The sequence below is a fragment of the Bombina bombina genome, chromosome 12, assembly GCF_027579735.1.
Source record: "Bombina bombina isolate aBomBom1 chromosome 12, aBomBom1.pri, whole genome shotgun sequence".
NCBI lineage: Eukaryota > Metazoa > Chordata > Amphibia > Anura > Bombinatoridae > Bombina > Bombina bombina.
The window spans coordinates 71304991-71325123 of NC_069510.1; the positions used below are offsets into that span (position 1 = coordinate 71304991).

The 20133-nt window shown below is 34.1% G+C and overlaps 1 protein-coding gene across 2 annotated transcripts in view; it reads right to left on the reverse strand.

Annotated features, from left to right (window-relative positions):
- Positions 1-15801, reverse strand: part of LOC128642995 (ectonucleoside triphosphate diphosphohydrolase 8) — a 277654-nt gene extending 261853 nt beyond the window's left edge. Inside the window, exons 1-2 of one of the 2 annotated variants that reach the window (XM_053695915.1) lie at positions 15715-15801; positions 12746-12853 (exon numbers count right to left, since the gene is read on the reverse strand). In XM_053695915.1, coding sequence (XP_053551890.1) covers positions 12746-12781 — 36 coding nt within the window. In that variant the 5' untranslated portion in view covers positions 12782-12853; positions 15715-15801. The remainder of the gene's footprint in view (positions 1-12745; positions 12854-15714) is intronic. The other variant, XM_053695916.1, reaches the window with a different exon arrangement.
- Positions 15802-20133: the final 4332 nt, after the last annotated feature.

The window sequence follows — 20133 nt, forward strand, 5'->3', positions numbered from 1 at the left end:
CTGGACCTGGATCCGTAACAAGGAAGCTTGGCGTTCTGGTGAGACGCCATGAGATCCAGTTCTGGTTTGCCCCAACGGAGAACCAATTGAGCAAACACCTCCGGATGGAGTTCCCACTCCCCCGGATGAAAAGTCTGACGACTTAGAAAATCCGCCTCCCAGTTCTCTACACCTGGGATATGGATCGCTGACAGGTGGCAAGAGTGAGTCTCTGCCCAGTGAATTATCTTGAAGACTTCTGACATCGCTAGGGAACTCCTGGTTCCCCCTTGATGGTTGATGTACGCCACAGTCGTGATGTTGTCCGACTGAAATCTGATGAACCTCAGTGTTGCTAACTGAGGCCAAGCTAGAAGAGCATTGAATATCGCTCTTAACTCCAGAATATTTATTGGGAGGAGTTTCTCCTCCTGAGTCCATGAACCCTGAGCCTTCAGGGAGTTCCAGACTGCACCCCAACCTAGAAGGCTGGCATCTGTTGTCACAATGGTCCAATCTGGTCTGCGAAAGGTCATACCTTTGGACAGATGGACCCGAGATAACCACCAGAGAAGAGAATCTCTGGTTTCCTGATCGAGATTTAGTAGAGGGGACAAATCTGTGTAATCCCCATTCCACTGACTGAGCATGCATAATTGCAGCGGTCTGAGATGCAGGCGTGCAAATGGCACTATGTCCATTGCCGCTACAATTAAGCCGATTACTTCCATGCACTGAGCCACCGTGGGGCGCGGAATGGAGTGAAGAACACGGCAAGCATTTAGAAGTTTTGATAACCTGGACTCCGTCAGGTAAATTTTCATTTCTATAGAATCTATTAAAGTCCCTAGGAAGGAAACCCTTGTGAGAGGAGATAGAGAACTCTTTTCTTCGTTCACTTTCCACCCATGCGACCTCAGAAATGCCAGAACTATCTCTGTATGAGACTTGGCAATTTGAAAGCTTGACGCCTGTATCAGGATGTCGTCTAGGTAAGGAGCCACCGCTATGCCTCGCGGTCTTAGAACCGCTAGAAGTGAGGCCAGAACCTTTGTAAAAATTCTTGGGGCTGTAGCCAACCCGAATGGAAGAGCTACAAATTGGTAATGCCTGTCTAGAAAGGCAAACCTCAGGAACCGATGATGATTCTTGTGAATCGGAATGTGAAGGTAGGCATCCTTTAAATCCACTGTGGTCATGTACTGACCCTCTTGGATCATGGGTAAAATGGTTTGAATAGTTTCCATCTTGAATGATGGAACTCTGAGGAATTTGTTTAGGATTTTTAGATCCAAAATTGGTCTGAAGGTTCCCTCTTTTTTTGGGAACCACAAACAGATTTGAATAAAACCCCTGTCCTTGTTCCGTCCGCGGAACTGGATGGATCACTCCCATTACAAGGAGGTCTTGCACGCAGTTTAGGAATGCCTCTTTCTTTATCTGGTTTGCAGATAATTTTGAAAGGTGAAATCTCCCTTGTGGAGGAGAAGCTTTGAAGTCCAGAAGATATCCCTGAGATATGATCTCCAACGCCCAGGGATCCTGAACATCTCTTGCCCATGCCTGGGCGAAGAGAAAGAGTCTGCCCCCTACTAGATCCGTTGTCGGATAGGGGGCCGCTCCTTCATGCTGTCTTGGAGGCAGCAGCAGGCTTTCTGGCCTGCTTGCCCTTGTTCCAGGACTGGTTAGGTTTCCAGGCCTGCTTGGATTGAGCAAAAGTTCCCTCTTGTTTTGAAGCAGAGGAAGTTGATGCTGCACCTGCCTTGAAATTTCGAAAGGCACGAAAATTAGACTGTTTGGCCCTTGATTTGGCCCTGTCCTGAGGAAGGGTATGACCCTTACCTCCAGTAATGTCAGCAATAATTTCTTTCAAACCAGGCCCGAATAAGGTCTGCCCCTTGAAAGGAATGTTGAGTAATTTAGACTTTGAAGTCACATCAGCTGACCAGGATTTAATCCATAGCGCCCTACTTGCCTGGATGGCGAATCCGGAATTCTTAGCCCTTAGTTTAGTCAAATGAGCAATGGCATCAGAAACAAATGAGTTAGCTAGCTTAAGTGTTCTAAGCTTGTCAATAATTTCAGTCAATGGAGCTGTATGGATGGCCTCTTCCAGGGCCTCAAACCAGAACACCGCCGCAGCAGTGACAGGCGCAATGCATGCAAGGGGCTGTAAAATAAAACCTTGTTGAACAAACATTTTCTTAAGGTAACCCTCTAATTTTTTATCCATTGGATCTGAAAAAGCACAACTGTCCTCACGCTTTGCTAAAGTAGAAACTGCTCCCTCCACCTTAGGGACTGTCTGCCATAAGTCCCGTGTAGTGGCATCTATTGGAAACATTTTTCTAAATATAGGAGGTGGGGAAAAGGGCACACCGGGTCTATCCCACTCCTTACTAATAATTTCTGTAAGTCTTTTAGGTATTGGAAAAACATCAGTACTCACCGGCACTGCATAGTATTTATCCAGTCTACACAATTTCTCTGGCACTGCAATTGTGTCACAGTCATTCAGAGCAGCTAATACCTCCCCAAGCAATACACAGAGGTTCTCAAGCTTAAATTTAAAATTAGAAATCTCTGAATCAGGTCTCCCCGATTCAGAGACGTCACCCACAGACTGAAGCTCTCCGTCCTCAGGTTCTGCATATTGTGACGCAGTATCAGACATGGCTCTTACAGCATCTACGCGCTCTGTATCTCGTCTAACCCCAGAGCTATCACGCTTGCCTCTCAATTCAGGCAATCTGGCTAATACCTCTGACAGGGTATTATTCATGATTGCAGCCATGTCCTGCAAAGTAATCGCTATGGGCGTCCCTGATGTACTTGGCGCCATATTAGCGTGCGTCCCTTGAGCGGGAGGCGAAGGGTCCGACACGTGGGGAGAGTTAGTCGGCATAACTTCCCCCTCGACAGACCCCTCTGGTGACAATTCTTTTATAGATAAAGACTGATCTTTACTGTTTAAGGTGAAATCAATACATTTAGTACACATTCTCCTATGGGGCTCCACCGTGGCTTTTAAACATAATGAACAAGTAGTTTCCTCTGTGTCAGACATGTTTGTACAGACTAGCAATGAGACTAGCAAGCTTGGAAAACACTTTAAACCAAGTTAACAAGCAATATAAAAAACGTTACTGTGCCTTTAAGAGAAACAAATTTTGACAAAATTTGAAATAACAGTGAAAAAAGGCAGTTACACTAACAAAATTTTTACAGTGTATGTAACAAGTTAGCAGAGCATTGCACCCACTTGCAAATGGATGACTAACCCCTTAATACAAAAAACGGAATAATATATGACAAAAACGTTTTTAAAATTAGTCACAACAACTGCCACAGGTCTACTGTGGTTGTTACCCTCCTCAAACAAGACTTTTGAAGCCTTTTAAGCCCTTCAGAGATGTCCTGTATCATGCAGAAGGAAGCTGAGTGTCTCTGTCTGTAATTTTAGCTGCGCAGAAAAGCGCTAAAATAGGCCCCTCCCACTCATATTACAACAGTGGAAAGCCTCAGGAAACTGTTTCTAGGCAAAAATCAAGCCAGCCATGTGGAAAAAAACTAGGCCCCAATAAGTTTTGTCACCAAACATATACAAAAACGATTAACATGCCAGAAAACGTTTTATATTACACTTTTATAAGAGCATGTATCTCTGTTAATAAGCCTGATACCAGTCGCTATTAAATCACTGTATTTAGGCTTAACTTACATTAATCCGGTATCAGCAGCATTTTTCTAGCAAATTCCATCCCTAGAAATATGTTAACTGCACATACATTATTGCAGGAAAACCTGCACGCCATTCCCCCTCTGAAGTTACCTCACTCCTCAGAATATGTGAGAACGGCAGTGGATCTTAGTTACTTCTGCTAAGATCATAGAAATCACAGGCAGATTCTTCTTCTAATGCTGCCTGAGATGAAACAGTACACTCCGGTACCATTTAAAAATAAACTTTTGATTGAAGTTAAAAAACTAACTATAATACACCACTCTCCTCTTACTACCTCCATCTTTGTTGAGAGTTGCAAGAGAATGACTGGATATGGCAGTGAGGGGAGGAGCTATATAGCAGCTCTGCTGTGGGTGATCCTCTTGCAACTTCCTGTTGGGAAGGAGAATATCCCCCAAGTAATGGATGATCCGTGGACTGGATACACTTAACAAGAGAAATGTCCATTTAAAATAAAAATTTAATTCCCCATAAAATACTTAATGGAATTGTGTTTTTTCTACTGTGCCCACAGAGGCTAGACCTAGGTTTGCCACCTTTTCTGGAAAATAAATGCCGGCTATGCTCATTAGCATAAATCTGCATAAATAATTAAACATAACTCAGGAACTAAAGCTGCTAAGACTAATTTTGAATAATCATTTGACTGTAATTAGATTCCAACACATTTTGAAGAAGTTTGACCATGATAGAATCTTTATTTCTATCTATAATCTTTATTTCCAACTTTGTCCTGAACCTTAAAACTAAAAGTACCGGCCATATTAGCGCTCAACTTTGTAATATCAGCGCACAATAATGTGAGCTGGCATTACAAGTTAAAGCGACAGTTTACTCAAAAAATTCTCCCCTTTAATTTGTTCCCAATGATCCACTTTACTTGCTGGAGTGTATTAAATTGTTTACAAGTAGCTCCTTTACCCTTATATTGGCATTTGAAATTGTTGATTTAGCATGTGGTATCCCCACCTATTCTGAAAGTTTGTGGCCGCGCGTACCAGCTATAGATAAGCTTTGTAAACACAGCCAGCAGAAGAAATTACACTCCCAGTGTGATAAAGCAGAGATAAGGTAATAAAATGTTGATTTTCCATTGTTCTCTCAAAGTATTGGTGATTGTTTTAAGGACAGATATAAGATAAAGAAGCAGGTATATTTGCACAATGTGATACAGTAATGAGATCAGATTATATCTACAAGCTCAACCCATTTTATTAGGTTGTGGCTTCAAAACACAAAATCAGAGCTTTAATATACACAAATAAGCCTTAAAAAGCTAATTTTCATACATTTTTTACTCTGCAGTTGATAAAAAAAGCAATTGTAAACACATTAAGGGAAAAACTATTTTACAGTATACTGTCCCTTTAATCGCAATGCGAACGCGAGTTCGCCTCCACTTTGCTAGGAAGGATTGTGCTCACGAAAGCGTGCTTCCATAGGCTCCTATGGGAGCCTCGCTCTGATGCTGTCACAGATGGCTTCAGAACCTCGCGCAGCGATGGCATCAAATATAAATATATATGTATATGCTGATATACATATATATTTATGTGTTAATATGTGTATATATATTCATATACATATATATTTACATTGCGGTCTATGGGAACACACATTCCCATAAAAGATAATGTAAAGGCACTTTCAGTGCCCTTTTTTTCTAACACTCCACTCACACCAACTTTAGACCCCAAAACTGCTTAGTGCAGTTTTATTTTTATTTTAAAAAAAAAAGCTAGATTTTTTTAAAAAAATAAAAAACTACAATGCTCTCTATTTTGAAGGCATTTGGGGCACCTTTAGAAAATTAACCAGAGATCTAATCTCTGGTTAATTTTCGGAGACCCAACTGCTGCAACGAGGTCGCGGTAGCAATAACCAGTCACTTGTAATGGCTGGTTAATAATTTGCAGGAGCGCAATAATTTAGCACTCCATTTGTAACCTAGCCCCATGTCAGTTAAATACCTGCTTGGTAGCAAACCTAGCTAGAGCTCATCCTGTATACTTTAAAACTTGACCTGGTAACATGCTATGCAGTGGTTGATTGATTACTGCAGGAATTAATTTATAGCCATCGTTTTTAGCTAAATCAGAAAAGGTAAGATAAACATAAGAGGCCTTTCAAGAGGTTTGTTCCTGGAGTGGAAACCATGCACATTTTGCTAACAAAATTACAGTTTAAATGTTTTTAATCCATTATTTTGTAAACAGATCTTTTGCAATATAGTGCTTAAATGCTGATATACACTATGCACATATAAAACAACGGGGTAGTTGTATTAAGCTGCGGATACTGCTTTCTACCCAAGATGTTTCCGACTCGCTGAAAACATAAATTAAGAAGCAGCTTCTCTTTAACTCGTCCGCCACCTTTTAGGTGGCAGACTGCAATTATTAACACCCCCTGCTATGTATGTAATCAGTAAATGTTTACAGTTATACAATCAGCACTTAAAGGGAGATGAAACCCAAAAATTTGCTTTCACAATTTAGAAAGAACAATACATTTTATACAACTTTTCAATTTCCTTCTATTATCAAATTTGATTAATTATCTTGGTATCCTTTGTTAAAAAAGCATACCTAGGTAGGCTCAAAAGCAATGCCCTACTGGGAGCTAGCTGCTGATTGGTGGCTGCACGTATATGCCTCTTGTCATTGTCTCACTGTGTTCAGCTAGCTCTCAGTAGTGCATTGCAGTACAATAAAGGATGCCAAGAGAACAAAGCTAGTCAGAAAACAGAAGTAAATTGGAAAGTTGGATATAATGGCATGCTCTCTCTGAATTAATAAAGTTACGTTTTTACATTACTGTCCCTTTAACATTGCCTAGGAAGAGAGATTTCATTTTTTTTTTATATTCATCAGTTTGCGCAACCTGTAATAAGGAAACAATATAGTTAAATTATCATTTCTATTCAATGCAATCAAACTGCATGTTCTCCTAAAACAAACAATAAATCAGGCTTAGGCTTCATTAATGTAAGATCACTGTAAAGAATGATCTTCCTTGTTTTTTTCTAAGAAGGCTGCCTTAGGGAAGTCCACCCCATGCTGAACACATATTGACAAGTAGTGAGATCATTTAAAAGGACTTTAAACGCCTGCTGCTTTTGTGTAAAGACAGGCCAAAAAGCAAATTCTGTAACCTGAAAATGCTGCAAATCAAATAGCCGGTTTAGGAAATTTGCAGCATTTAAAAAAAACCTAGTTTACAGATTTAGGGCTAGATTACTAGTGGAGCGCTAAATATGACTTGCACTCCACTGAGTAATATCAGCGCTAATGTGCGCTGGTATTTCAAGTAAAGCGTAATGCGAATGCGAGCTCGCATTCGTAATTCTAGGAAGCATTGCACTCATGTGAGGGCGCTTCCATTGGCTCCAATAGGAGTCTCGTTCTGATGCCATCTCTGACCTAAACGCAGCGAAGGGGGGAAGTAGTGCAGCAATTTTTAAATATATATGTATATTAACACATAAATATATATGTATATTAACACATAAATACATATGTATATTAACACATAAATACATATGTATATTAACACATAAATACATATGTATATTAACACATAAATACATATGTATATTAACGCATAAATACATATGTATATTAACACATAAATATATGTATATTAACACATAAATACATATGTATATTAACACATAAATACATATGTATATTAACGCATAAATACATATGTATATTAACACATAAATATATATGTATATTAACACATAAATACATATGTATATTAACACATACATATGTATATTAACACATAAATACATATGTATATTAACACATAAATACATATGTATATTAACACATAAATACATATGTATATTAACACATAAATACATATATATATTAACACATAAATACATATGTATATTAACGCATAAATACATATGTATATTAACACATAAATACATATGTATATTAACACATAAATATGTATGTATATTAACACATAAATATATATGTATATTAACGCATAAATATGTATGTATATTAACACATAAATATATATGTATATTAACACATAAATACATATGTATATTAACGCATAAATATGTATGTATATTAACACATAAATATATATGTATATTAACACATAAATACATATGTATATTAACGCATAAATATGTATGTATATTAACGCATAAATATATATGTATATTAACACATAAATACATATGTATATTAACGCATAAATATATATGTATATTAACACATAAATACATATGTATATTAACACATAAATACATATGTATATTAACACATAAATACATATGTATATTAACGCATAAATATGTATGTATATTAACACATAAATATATATGTATATTAACACATAAATACATATGTATATTAACGCATAAATATGTATGTATATTAACACATAAATACATATGTATATTAACACATAAATATATATGTATATTAACACATAAATATATATGTATATTAACACATAAATACATATGTATATTAACACATAAATATATATGTATATTAACACATAAATACATATGTATATTAACGCATAAATATGTATGTATATTAACACATAAATACATATGTATATTAACACATAAATATATATGTATATTAACACATAAATATATATGTATATTAACACATAAATATATATATGTATATTAACACATAAATACATATGTATATTAACACATAAATACATATGTATATTAACACATAAATACATATGTATATTAACACATAAATATATATGTATATTAACACATAAATACATATGTATATTAACACATAAATACATATGTATATTAACACATAAATATATATATGTATATTAACACATAAATATATATGTATATTAACACATAAATACATATGTATATTAACACATAAATACATATGTATATTAACACATAAATATATATATGTATATTAACACATAAATATATATGTAAATTAACACATAAATATATATGTATATTAACACATAAATATATATGTATATTAACACATAAATACATATGTATATTAACACATAAATATATATGTATATTAACACATAAATACATATGTATATTAACACATAAATACATATGTATATTAACACATAAATACATATGCATATTAACACATAAATACATATGTATATTAACACATAAATACATATGTATATTAACACATAAATATATATGTATATTAACACATAAATACATATGTATATTAACACATAAATACATATGCATATTAACACATAAATACATATGTATATTAACACATAAATACATATGTATATTAACACATAAATATATATGTATATTAACACATAAATACATATGTATATTAACACATAAATACATATGTATATTAACACATAAATACATATGTATATTAACACATAAATACATATGTATATTAACACATAAATATATATGTATATTAACACATACATATGTATATTAACACATAAATATATATGTATATTAACACATAAATATATATGTATATTAACACATAAATACATATGTATATTAACACATAAATACATATGTATATTAACACATAAATATATATGTATATTAACACATACATATGTATATTAACACATAAATATATATGTATATTAACACATAATACATATGTATATTAACACATAAATATATATGTATATTAACACATAAATATATATGTATATTAACACATAATACATATGTATATTAACACATAAATATATATGTATATTAACACATAAATACATATGTATATTAACACATAAATATATGTATATTAACACATAAATACATATGTATATTAACACATAAATATATATGTATATTAACACATAAATACATATGTATATTAACACATAAATACATATGTATATTAACACATAAATATATATGTATATTAACACATAAATATATATGTATATTAACGCATAAATACATATGTATATTAACACATAAATATATGTATATTAACACATAAATACATATGTATATTAACACATAAATATATATGTATATTAACACATAAATACATATGTATATTAACACATAAATATATATGTATATTAACACATAAAAACATATGTATATTAACACATAAATACATATGTATATTAACACATAAATATATATGTATATTAACACATAAATACATATGTATATTAACACATAAATAAATATGTATATTAACACATAAATATATATGTATATTAACGCATAAATACATATGTATATTAACACATAAATATATATGTATATTAACACATAAATACATATGTATATTAACGCATAAATATATATGTATATTAACACATAAATACATATGTATATTAACGCATAAATACATATGTATATTAACGCATAAATACATATGTATATTAACGCATAAATACATATGTATATTAACACATAAATACATATGTATATTAACGCATAAATACATATGTATATTAACGCATAAATACATATGTATATTAACGCATAAATACATATGTATATTAACGCATAAATACATATGTATATTAACACATAAATACATATGTATATTAACGCATAAATATATATGTATATTAACGCATAAATACATATGTATATTAACGCATAAATACATATGTATATTAACGCATAAATACATATGTATATTAACGCATAAATATATATGTATATTAACGCATAAATATATATGTATATTAACGCATAAATACATATGTATATTAACAAATAAATACATATGTACATTAACACATAAATACATATGTATATTAACACATAAATACATATGTATATTAACACATAAATATATATGTATATAAGCATATACATATATATTTACTGGGAAGACACAGATCGCATAGACTGCAATGTAACTTTTCAGTGCCCTTTTTTTCTAACGCCCCCCCCTCGCCCGCCAACTTTAAAGCCACAAAACTGCCTAGTGCAGTTGTTTTTTATTTTTTTTAAATGCTACTGTTTTTCTTTTTATAAAAAAACTATAATTCCCTCTATTTTGAGGGCATTTGGGGCACTTTTAGAAAATTAACCAGAGATCGGATCTAGCTAATTTTCTGAGCACTTTTTGCTCCAGCTTGGACGTTAAAGGAATAGTCTAGTAAAAATTAAACTTTTATGATTCAGATAGAGCAGCAATTTTAAGCAATTTTCTAATTTACTCCTATTATAATTTTTTCATTGTTCTCTTGGTATCTATATTTGAAAAAGCAAGAATGTAGTTTTAGGAGCCGGTCCATTTGGTTCAGCAAGCGCTACCCAGGTGCTGAACCAAAAATGGGCGGGCTCCTAAGCTTACATTGAAATAAAGATACCAAAAGGACGAAGAAAAATTGATAATAGGAGTAAATTAGGAAGTTGCACACTGTATCTATCATGAAAGTTTAAAGTGATGGTAAACTCTCCCCTTTTTAAAATCAGATCTGGAATGTAAGTGCTATTTTAGATGGAGTTTAATTCATTAGCTGTAATGAAGATGCAGTATAACATGCTTTTTAATATAGATATGAAATTCAAATACTGCATGCTCCTCCGCCCACTTCAAAAGTAAAATTTTCTGTGAGCTAACAGATTGAATTGTTGTCCAATCAGCGCTCTCCCCATATGACACTTTTGTTGTAGCTAGAGCATTGATTGGAGAGCAATTCAATCATTTAGCTGACAGGAAAATTGACTTTTGAAGTGGGTGGTGTAACGTGGGGTATTTGAATTTCATATCTATATTAATAACTAAGTTATAGCGCATCTTCATTGCACATGATGAATAAAACTCCATCTAAAATAGCGCTTACATTCCAGATCTGATTTTAAAAAGGGGAGAGTTTACCATCACTTTAATTTTGACTAGACTGTCCTTTAAATTATAATAATCTCCCATTGAATTAATGTGCTGGGGTTATTTTATGTGCTTTTTTGCCTGATTACACTGAATCTATGGGGTAGATTTACCAAGCAGCGGATGCTGCAATCTACCCCCGACGTTTCCGGCTTGCCGGAAACTTAAGAAGCATCGGTTTTAAGAACAATCCGATCGGGATGATTGACACCTCCTGCTAGCGAATGTGCAGGAGACGGCATTGCACAAGCATTTCACCAGTAATGCTTGTGCAATGTTAAATGCTGACAGCGTATGCTGTCGGCATTTAGCAATGTTGGGCGGACATGATTCGCTACAGCGAATCATGTTTGCTTGCCGCTTGATAATTCGGCCCCTGTATATTTAATTTCTATAAATAATTATTACCACTCGCTTATTTTAGTACAAATGATGTTGATTGAGCACCATGTCAAAGCCTTAGGGCTCGATTTTTTGAAGCCGCGGATGCTCGTCTGAAACGGAAGTTAATAAGCAGCGGTAATAAGACTTGTTCCCCATCTTTTAGATCCTCCCTACATGCTTTATTGCTAGCAAGTAGTTTTTACTTTTATAAAGTTCTCGCCAGAAACAGGAGTTAAGAAGCAGCGGTCTTAAGACTGCTGCTCCTTAACTCGTCCTACGCCTCTGGCGGACAGCAATCAACCCGATCGAAAATCTGCAGGGGGCGGCATTGCACAAGCAGTTCACCAGAACATACGTATGCTATGATAATTTTTTGGTATCTTTTATTGAAGAAGCAGCAATGCACTACTGGGAGATAGCTAAACATTGGTAAGCCATTGACAATAGGCATATACTGTATGTGCAGCCACCAATCAGCAGCTAGTTTCCAGCTCCTGATCCTGCTTAGGTATTCTTTTCAACAAAGGATACCAAAAAAATTAAGCAAATTAGATAATAGAAGTAAATTGGAAAGTTGTTTAAAAGTGTGTGCTCTATCTGAATCATGAAAGAAAAATATTGGGTTTCATATCCCTTTAATTAACTTAGTAAATTCCAAAAAATAAGGGGAAGACAGACAAAAAAAAGTAATAAAGACCCCTTCAACGTTTATACACACTAAATAAATGGCATTTGTAATAAATATAATTTTATCCAGCTCTAGAAAATAAGGTAAACTTACACCCTCCGGGCAGATAAGGGAGAATAAATTAGTCATTCTGCAGCTGTAGGCCAACACCAGAAGTGCTATCTGAGCTTCCAATAAGGCTGGCTATTAGCGCACACAGCACTGTTGAGATAACAGAAAATGCCAACAGTGAAATTATAATAATAAGATATATATAGATTAAGAAAAAAATAAACTTGCAAAATGTCCCTAAAGTGTTCTTGAAGACACATTACATTACATGGTAACGTCTAGTGTAAATGTGGTAATGTCTACAATAAATAATGTCCGCTGGCTATGATGTAACATAACAAATGTATCTACTAACAGCCTGTGGGCTATGTGAGTGCAAATGTGTCCCTACTTATCCGACAAGCACCCACTCCTACTGTGTGTACTAGAGGCAGAAATGACTGCTTCCAGTAGATAGCCCATCCAGTGCTAAACACATTATAGCACGAGTATACTGACAACCCAAAAGAAGGAGGCTAAGGGACTGGTCTCTGTGACACCTGTGACATTACTTCAACTGGAGTTATTGTGTCACTGTCCCATACTCCAATCTCTCCTCTCTGAGGGGGAAATGAGCTTCAAATCAGTCTGAGGACCCCTCTTAACCTAGAATCTGGAGCATCTAAATTCTTCACCTACCTCTTGAGAGGCAAAGATTAGACTGGCATATATAAAGTGCAGCCAAATGCACAGTACCCAGATTGTAAGATGATACAGAGTTGATTTCAAGGTGTGCAATATATGAATTTATAAGCTGAGAAGGTACCTTTCTGAGATATGGGGGCCAATTTATCACGGCCCGAATGGGGCCGTATACCCCTGTTTCCGCACAAGCCTTCAGGCTAAACGGAAACAGGAGTTAAGAAGTCGTCCGCCTCCTCTGAGGCTGCGGACATCAATCTGCCCGATCTCATACGATTGGATTGATTGACATCCCCTACCAGGGGGCGGCATTGCACAAGCAGTTCACCAGAACTGCTTGTGCAGTGATAAATGCCGACATCGTATGCTGACGGTATTTATGGATGCCTGGCGGACATAATCGCTTGATAAATTGACCCCTAGGTTTCCGTAGGTAGTTGCCTGCATAGCCTAATGGGATATCCAGCCCTATGACTTTTTTTAGACATTGAATAATGACTGGATTTCTAAAAGCAGCTGTAAATATGATATATCAAGATATGTTATCTTTCTGCCTAATAGAACATCTTGTAATTTCTAACAATAATCTTTTTTTTCTGTAACATAAAGCAATAAAATATATACTATCATGTCTTAAACTACCTACTGTTGACTGATAAACATTTGCTTAAAGACATAAAAGTATTATTGCCTGGATATAACTATGCATTTAACTCCTGAAAAGCAGTTTGAGTTAGTCAACTTAAAGGCACAATACACTACTGAGAGCTAGCTGAACACAGTTAATGACAAAAGCCATATTTGTGCAGCCGCCAATCACCAACTAGTAGTGCATTGTTGCTCCAATACCAAAAGAACTAAGTATATGTGATAGAAAAAAGTCTGTTTAAATTTCATTCTCTTGGTATCCTTTGTTGAAGGAGCAGCAATGCACTACTGGGAGCTAACTGATACACAGCCACCAATCAGAAGTTAGCTCCCAGCTCCTAAGCCTACTTATGTATGATTTTCAACAAAGAACACCAAGAGAATGTAACAAATTAGATAACAGAATTCAATTGAAAGTTGTTTAAAATTGTATGTTCTGTCTGAATAATTAAATAAATATTTGGGGTTTCATGTCCCTTTAATTAACTTCTTTCAGGTATGATTTTACATTAATATTTTGTTCTCACTGTCTATAAATATGTATACTTTTTAATTAACCCTTGATTATTTTTCTCCTTCATATTTACACTCAGATAAAACACCCTGATATTCGGCAGCGGTTTTCCAACGGGTCAGTTTATTAGCGAACAATTGTAAAAAAACATAATGACAACAAAGTTAATGTATATAGTATATATATTCTATAATATTGTAGGATTATAATTTCGTAACATAAATTACGTGTTATTTTTTGCTACCATAACCCTGCATATTAATTGTATTAAATAAAATACTGTATGTAAAAACTATAGTAAATATTATATATAGTAAATATTCTGTAAATACAAGTGTTGTAGGATTATAATTTAGTAACATAAACTACGTGTTATTTTTTGCTACAATAACCCTGTACATTAATTGTATTAAATATTAAATAAAATATACTGCATGCAAGAACTATAGTACAGATTATATATAGTAAATGTACTGTAAATATTGTAGGAATATAATTTGGTAACGTATATAAAGTGTTATTTTCATTTTGTTAACATAAGTCTGTACATTAATTGCATTAAATAAAATATACTGCATGCAAGAACTATAGTACAGATTATATATATAGTAAATTTACTGTAAATATTGTAGGATTATAATTTGGTAACGTATATAAAGTGTTATTTTTATTTTGTTAACAAACTGTAAGCCTGTACATTAATTGTATTAAATAAAGTATACTGCATGCAAGAACTAAAAACAAACTGCAATAAATACATACATAGCACAAGAAGGCAACGATTCCCACTATATTTTTTGATAGTTTGCTTCGCTGTAAGTACTGACTTTAAATTAAAAAAAGAAAGAAAATATGTTTAACCCTTTGCATTACTTAGAGAGGGCTGAATACATAGCTACAGTATCCCATTGTATCCAAAAAGTAAGTTTCAAAACTGTACCCAAAGAATATTTTTTGTTGGTCCACAAGAAATCTCCCCTGCCTAAAAATGCTGTTTTCCACTAAAAGGAGTCACTACCTACAAACTGACTGAAGAATGTAATACTTGGATAAGGCAAATTCTTTCTCTTCACCCAGACTAGATTTTAGGGATATTTTATAAGGTGATTGCCGCCCCATGTTAAAAGGACAGAAACACAAATTACAAAACAGCTGTGCTGGTACTTACCCGTCTTTATTTCTATCAGGCACAATAAGGCTATTTCCAAGTGGAGAAATTCTGTTTTTGTGCAAACAGTTCTCTTGGGTCAAGGTGCATTATGTGCAGTACAGCAACTCTATGTGTATGAAGTCATTAAAGAAAACTGCTCCGCCCGCAGTACAGGTAGCCAATCACCTGCAGGAAGGAGGGACCGGAGAAACTCTTGTATCAGGTAGAAGAGAAAGAGAGAGGTGAGGGCAGACTGAGAGATGGGAGGGAAAGAGTATGAAAGAAATGGAGAGATTTATGAGAGACAAAATGAGATGAAGGTGTAATATTGCATCTTTTTAAGTTACTAGAATCTAAAGACAATATTTACTCATTTAGACAACACTATTTACTACACTGTGGATAAATGCTGTGAAAATGTGTTTGTATTAGAATGTGTAAATGCGAGAAAGCTTGCGTGGGTGCCACAATTAAAGGGATAAAAATATGCTTTTACTTTATGGCTTTTAAAGGAGGGTAATTATATATGATAATTACAAATTACAGTTATTGTTTTTTTTCTTTTAATTGTATATCTCTTCAGTGAAAAAAATGAAAACCTTATTTTTTTGTTTTTATGCTTGATAATTGTGTAATTCTCCACCAATAAAGAGTTGGGAGTCCTGCTTTTTAGCCAGTGAGCAATCAGGCCCTAGAGTTCAGTTGTACTTCCTGTTTGCTTTAAAATAAAAATAAACAGCTTTAAAGGATAGAAAGGTTAAAATTTAAATGTGTATGGGTGCATATCAGTTTCAAATAGAAGCATTTTTGTTTGCAATTTACTTCCTTTAGCAAAAATGCTTCTTTAAAACGTAGTATTTTTCAGCGGCATACGCACATATGCTGTGAGTGCCAATGCACCAGTATTCAAACATCCTACCATCTCAAAGAGTCAGCAGTGGCTTGTATGGCACAAATGAAGTCTTCACAGAAACAATACATACCACCCTTAGCTATTTAAGCTTGAATACCGGTGCACGGGCACTCACAGCATATGTGCTTATGCCACTAAAAAACACTAATAACTTTTACTTTTTCCCCATTTTAGTTTTGATCTTTCTATCCATTGAACCCTTTAATGCTCTTAGGACGTTTTGTGCTGTCCTAACAGCCCTGGGTTTTTAACACCGTTAGGATGGCATGGCACGTCCTTACCGATCTGGCATCCTGTAGCCTCCTGTGCTTTTAGAATGGGAACTTGGACTGGGTGGCGTGCCTAGCATAATAGGCAGTCCCCCATGATCCAATTCCACCCTTGAAATCATGTGATCGCATCCAGGATCGCGTGATTTAATTTTTAAAGCAAGTGTTTACAACTTTGCCCCGGCATAAAGGGGTTAACAACATTTTTTGTTGTTGTAATGTTTAAAGTGTTGTGACCCTTAAAGAAACAGTGGCTACTCTTGTGAGGTTTCTAGGCCTCAACCCGTACCTAGAAAGGTAAATTGTGCATAATCAAATTGAGGGATAAAATAATAAACTATCACTGAAGTTTTAATCAAATAATTTCTACTGAAGGTTTATACAGAAGCGTGTTTAATATTTATTTATGTTATTCACAAAAAAATTGCTAATTGGCAAAAGTATCCGCTGCCATATCCACTTCACTGAAGTTCTATATATACATCAGTCATTCTATACATTAATACTTTCACAGCACATCCACTCTCTAAATCAGAGGATCTCTGTTCTAAAATTAATAACAGATTGAAGAACAACTTTTTTTTTGGTTGATAGAACACTAATGGGTTAAATGGACACAGATCACCTTTGCAATAGAAAATAGTGATGCACCGAAATGGAAATTCTGGACCGAAACCGAATCCGAAAATCCGGGATGCACTTGGCCGAAAACCGAAACCAATACCGAAAATGTATTTTTTTCAAATTAATTTTTTTGGTTTTTTTTTTTGCATAATTAGAGCAAATAAAAAAATCCCACACTTTTATTGAAAGTAACACACTAAAATTGAATGGACAAAAATATCTTCAAACAATAATAAGCTACACAATAATTTTACCAAGAAAAAAAACAGGCAAACAATAATTCCATTTTCGGCAAAAATGTTTCTGCGACCAAAATTTTGGTGCATCCCTACTTAAAACAATTATAAATATCAATATACTGTATTATTCTTCATTTAGTTCTATGTAACAGAATCATATTTAACAGGTTTTTTTTTTTTTACTAATTATCCAAATAAAGTACAGTATAGTCATATGCAGAACAGTAAGTCAAGTAATAAACTTAAACAGCAGCTCTAGGCTAGCATCAAATTTGAAACATGCTACACAATAATTTTACCGAAAATAACAGGCTAAAAAACCGAAAACCGAAATAGCCAAAAATGCAATTTTCGGCCGAAACTTTCTGCGGCCGAAATTTCGGTGCATCCCTAATAGAAAATGATTAATTATGAGTAGTACAAAAATAATATTTGCACTATTCTTTACTGTAAGGCAAGTAAGTGGGTAAGATGGGCCATTGAAATACAAATGCAGCAAGCAAGGTGTACGTCTATTTGAATGCCTTTGCACTGTGCCTGTGTTTGTTTTATTGCAACGTTACACAAGTAGTTTAGTATTTTATGTCCCTTTAATTAAGTTTTCATTTCTAGTGTTCCTAAGAGACAAGGAAAACAAACAATTAAACACGCATATTGGTATCAGCAAAGACAATACTGTTCCTGTCCAGGAAGCTTATACATCTTATACATCAGAATTCCTATGTAAAGCACTGAATATAGCTCAGTGATTTGCTGTTTTCTGAACCATTCCAATGCATTAGAAAAGTTTCAATTAATAAAACCAATCAGCTTTTATGTGCAATGGGAAAATTGAATTAAACGCACAATGGAACTGCTAACCACACACACACACACATATATATATATATATATATACATACGATGGGCACTGTAATTCCCCCATCTTTATCTCCTCTGGCATCCACCCCAAGTGAACCTTGGTGAATGAGGTTTAAAAGGGGGGCTTTGCCCCTTTTGAACCCCCCCAGGAGAAGACAAAAAATATAGTGAAGATGGGGGAATTACAGTGTCCATTGTATATATGTTTGATGCGGTGACTCGATGAAGCTCATGCGCACTGAGGGGATTTGCAGTAACACACCTCCAACAGCTGATTCTGCGTCACCGTAAGTGACATAGTCCAGCATTCTTATGGGTCGGGCAAAATTATAGAACACCGGATCTATTCTTGAAAAATTTCAATACACTAATGTCTGGATTAGCACAGATCTTAGTGTGTTGAACTTTCACAAGAATAAATCCAGCTCAGTAAAGAGCCGATTGCCATGAGTGACCGCCTTCTTCCACATTCGGATCCTTACGAAGGATCTGAATGCACATGTCTACCTCCTATTACGTTACAGAAACTCAAATGTTACACTTATTTTTTTCAATTTTTAAACAACTAATTTATAAGAAAAAATACATATACATTCTATTCTCAAACTAATCATTACTTTGATCTAGCATCTATTTAGTGTTAGTTTCCCTTTAAACTGTACAAACATCTTAAATCTGAGCCCATACAGTTAAGTTTACAAAAGGACTATGACACACAAGCCCCAGTTTACTTGCTATAGTGTAGCTTAGGGGCCAGCAAATTTTTATGAGTGATATCCATACCGGTTTGAATTGTTCTCTAATCAGTGCTATAGCTACAACAAAAGTGTCACATGGGGAGAGCGCTGATTGGACAACAATTCAAACCGTTAGCTCACAGAAAATATTACTTTGAATTGGGCGGTGGAGCACAGGGTATTAGAATTTCATATCTATATTAAAAAGCAAGTTATAGAGCATCTTCGTTACCACTGATAAATAATTAAACTCAATCTAAAATATAACTAACTTTCTGGATCTGATTTTAAAAGAGTTTACAATAACTTTAATGTACATGTAATTTCAAAATATTATAGAATGAAAGGCGTCTCTTTATACAGTACTGGTCACACCAAATATTGATTTGATTTACATTTTTCTTCTTTTTACTTTGCATTTTTATTACTTGATAAAAGTAAATTATTAACATAGCATTCTTACTTTACAGCATTTTTTCACACCTGACTAAAACTTTTGCACAGTACTTTATATCCATATAGCTATATAACAAAATATAAACATTTTAATATACAGGGAGTGCAGAATTATTAGGCAAGTTGTATTTTTGAGGATTAATTTTATTATTGAACAACAACCATGTTCTCAATGAACCCAAAAAACTCATTAATATCAAAGCTGAATAGTTTTGGAAGTAGTTTTTAGTTTGTTTTTAGTTATAGCTATTTTAGGGGGATATCTGTGTGTGCAGGTGACTATTACTGTGCATAATTATTAGGCAACTTAACAAAAAACAAATATATACCCATTTCAA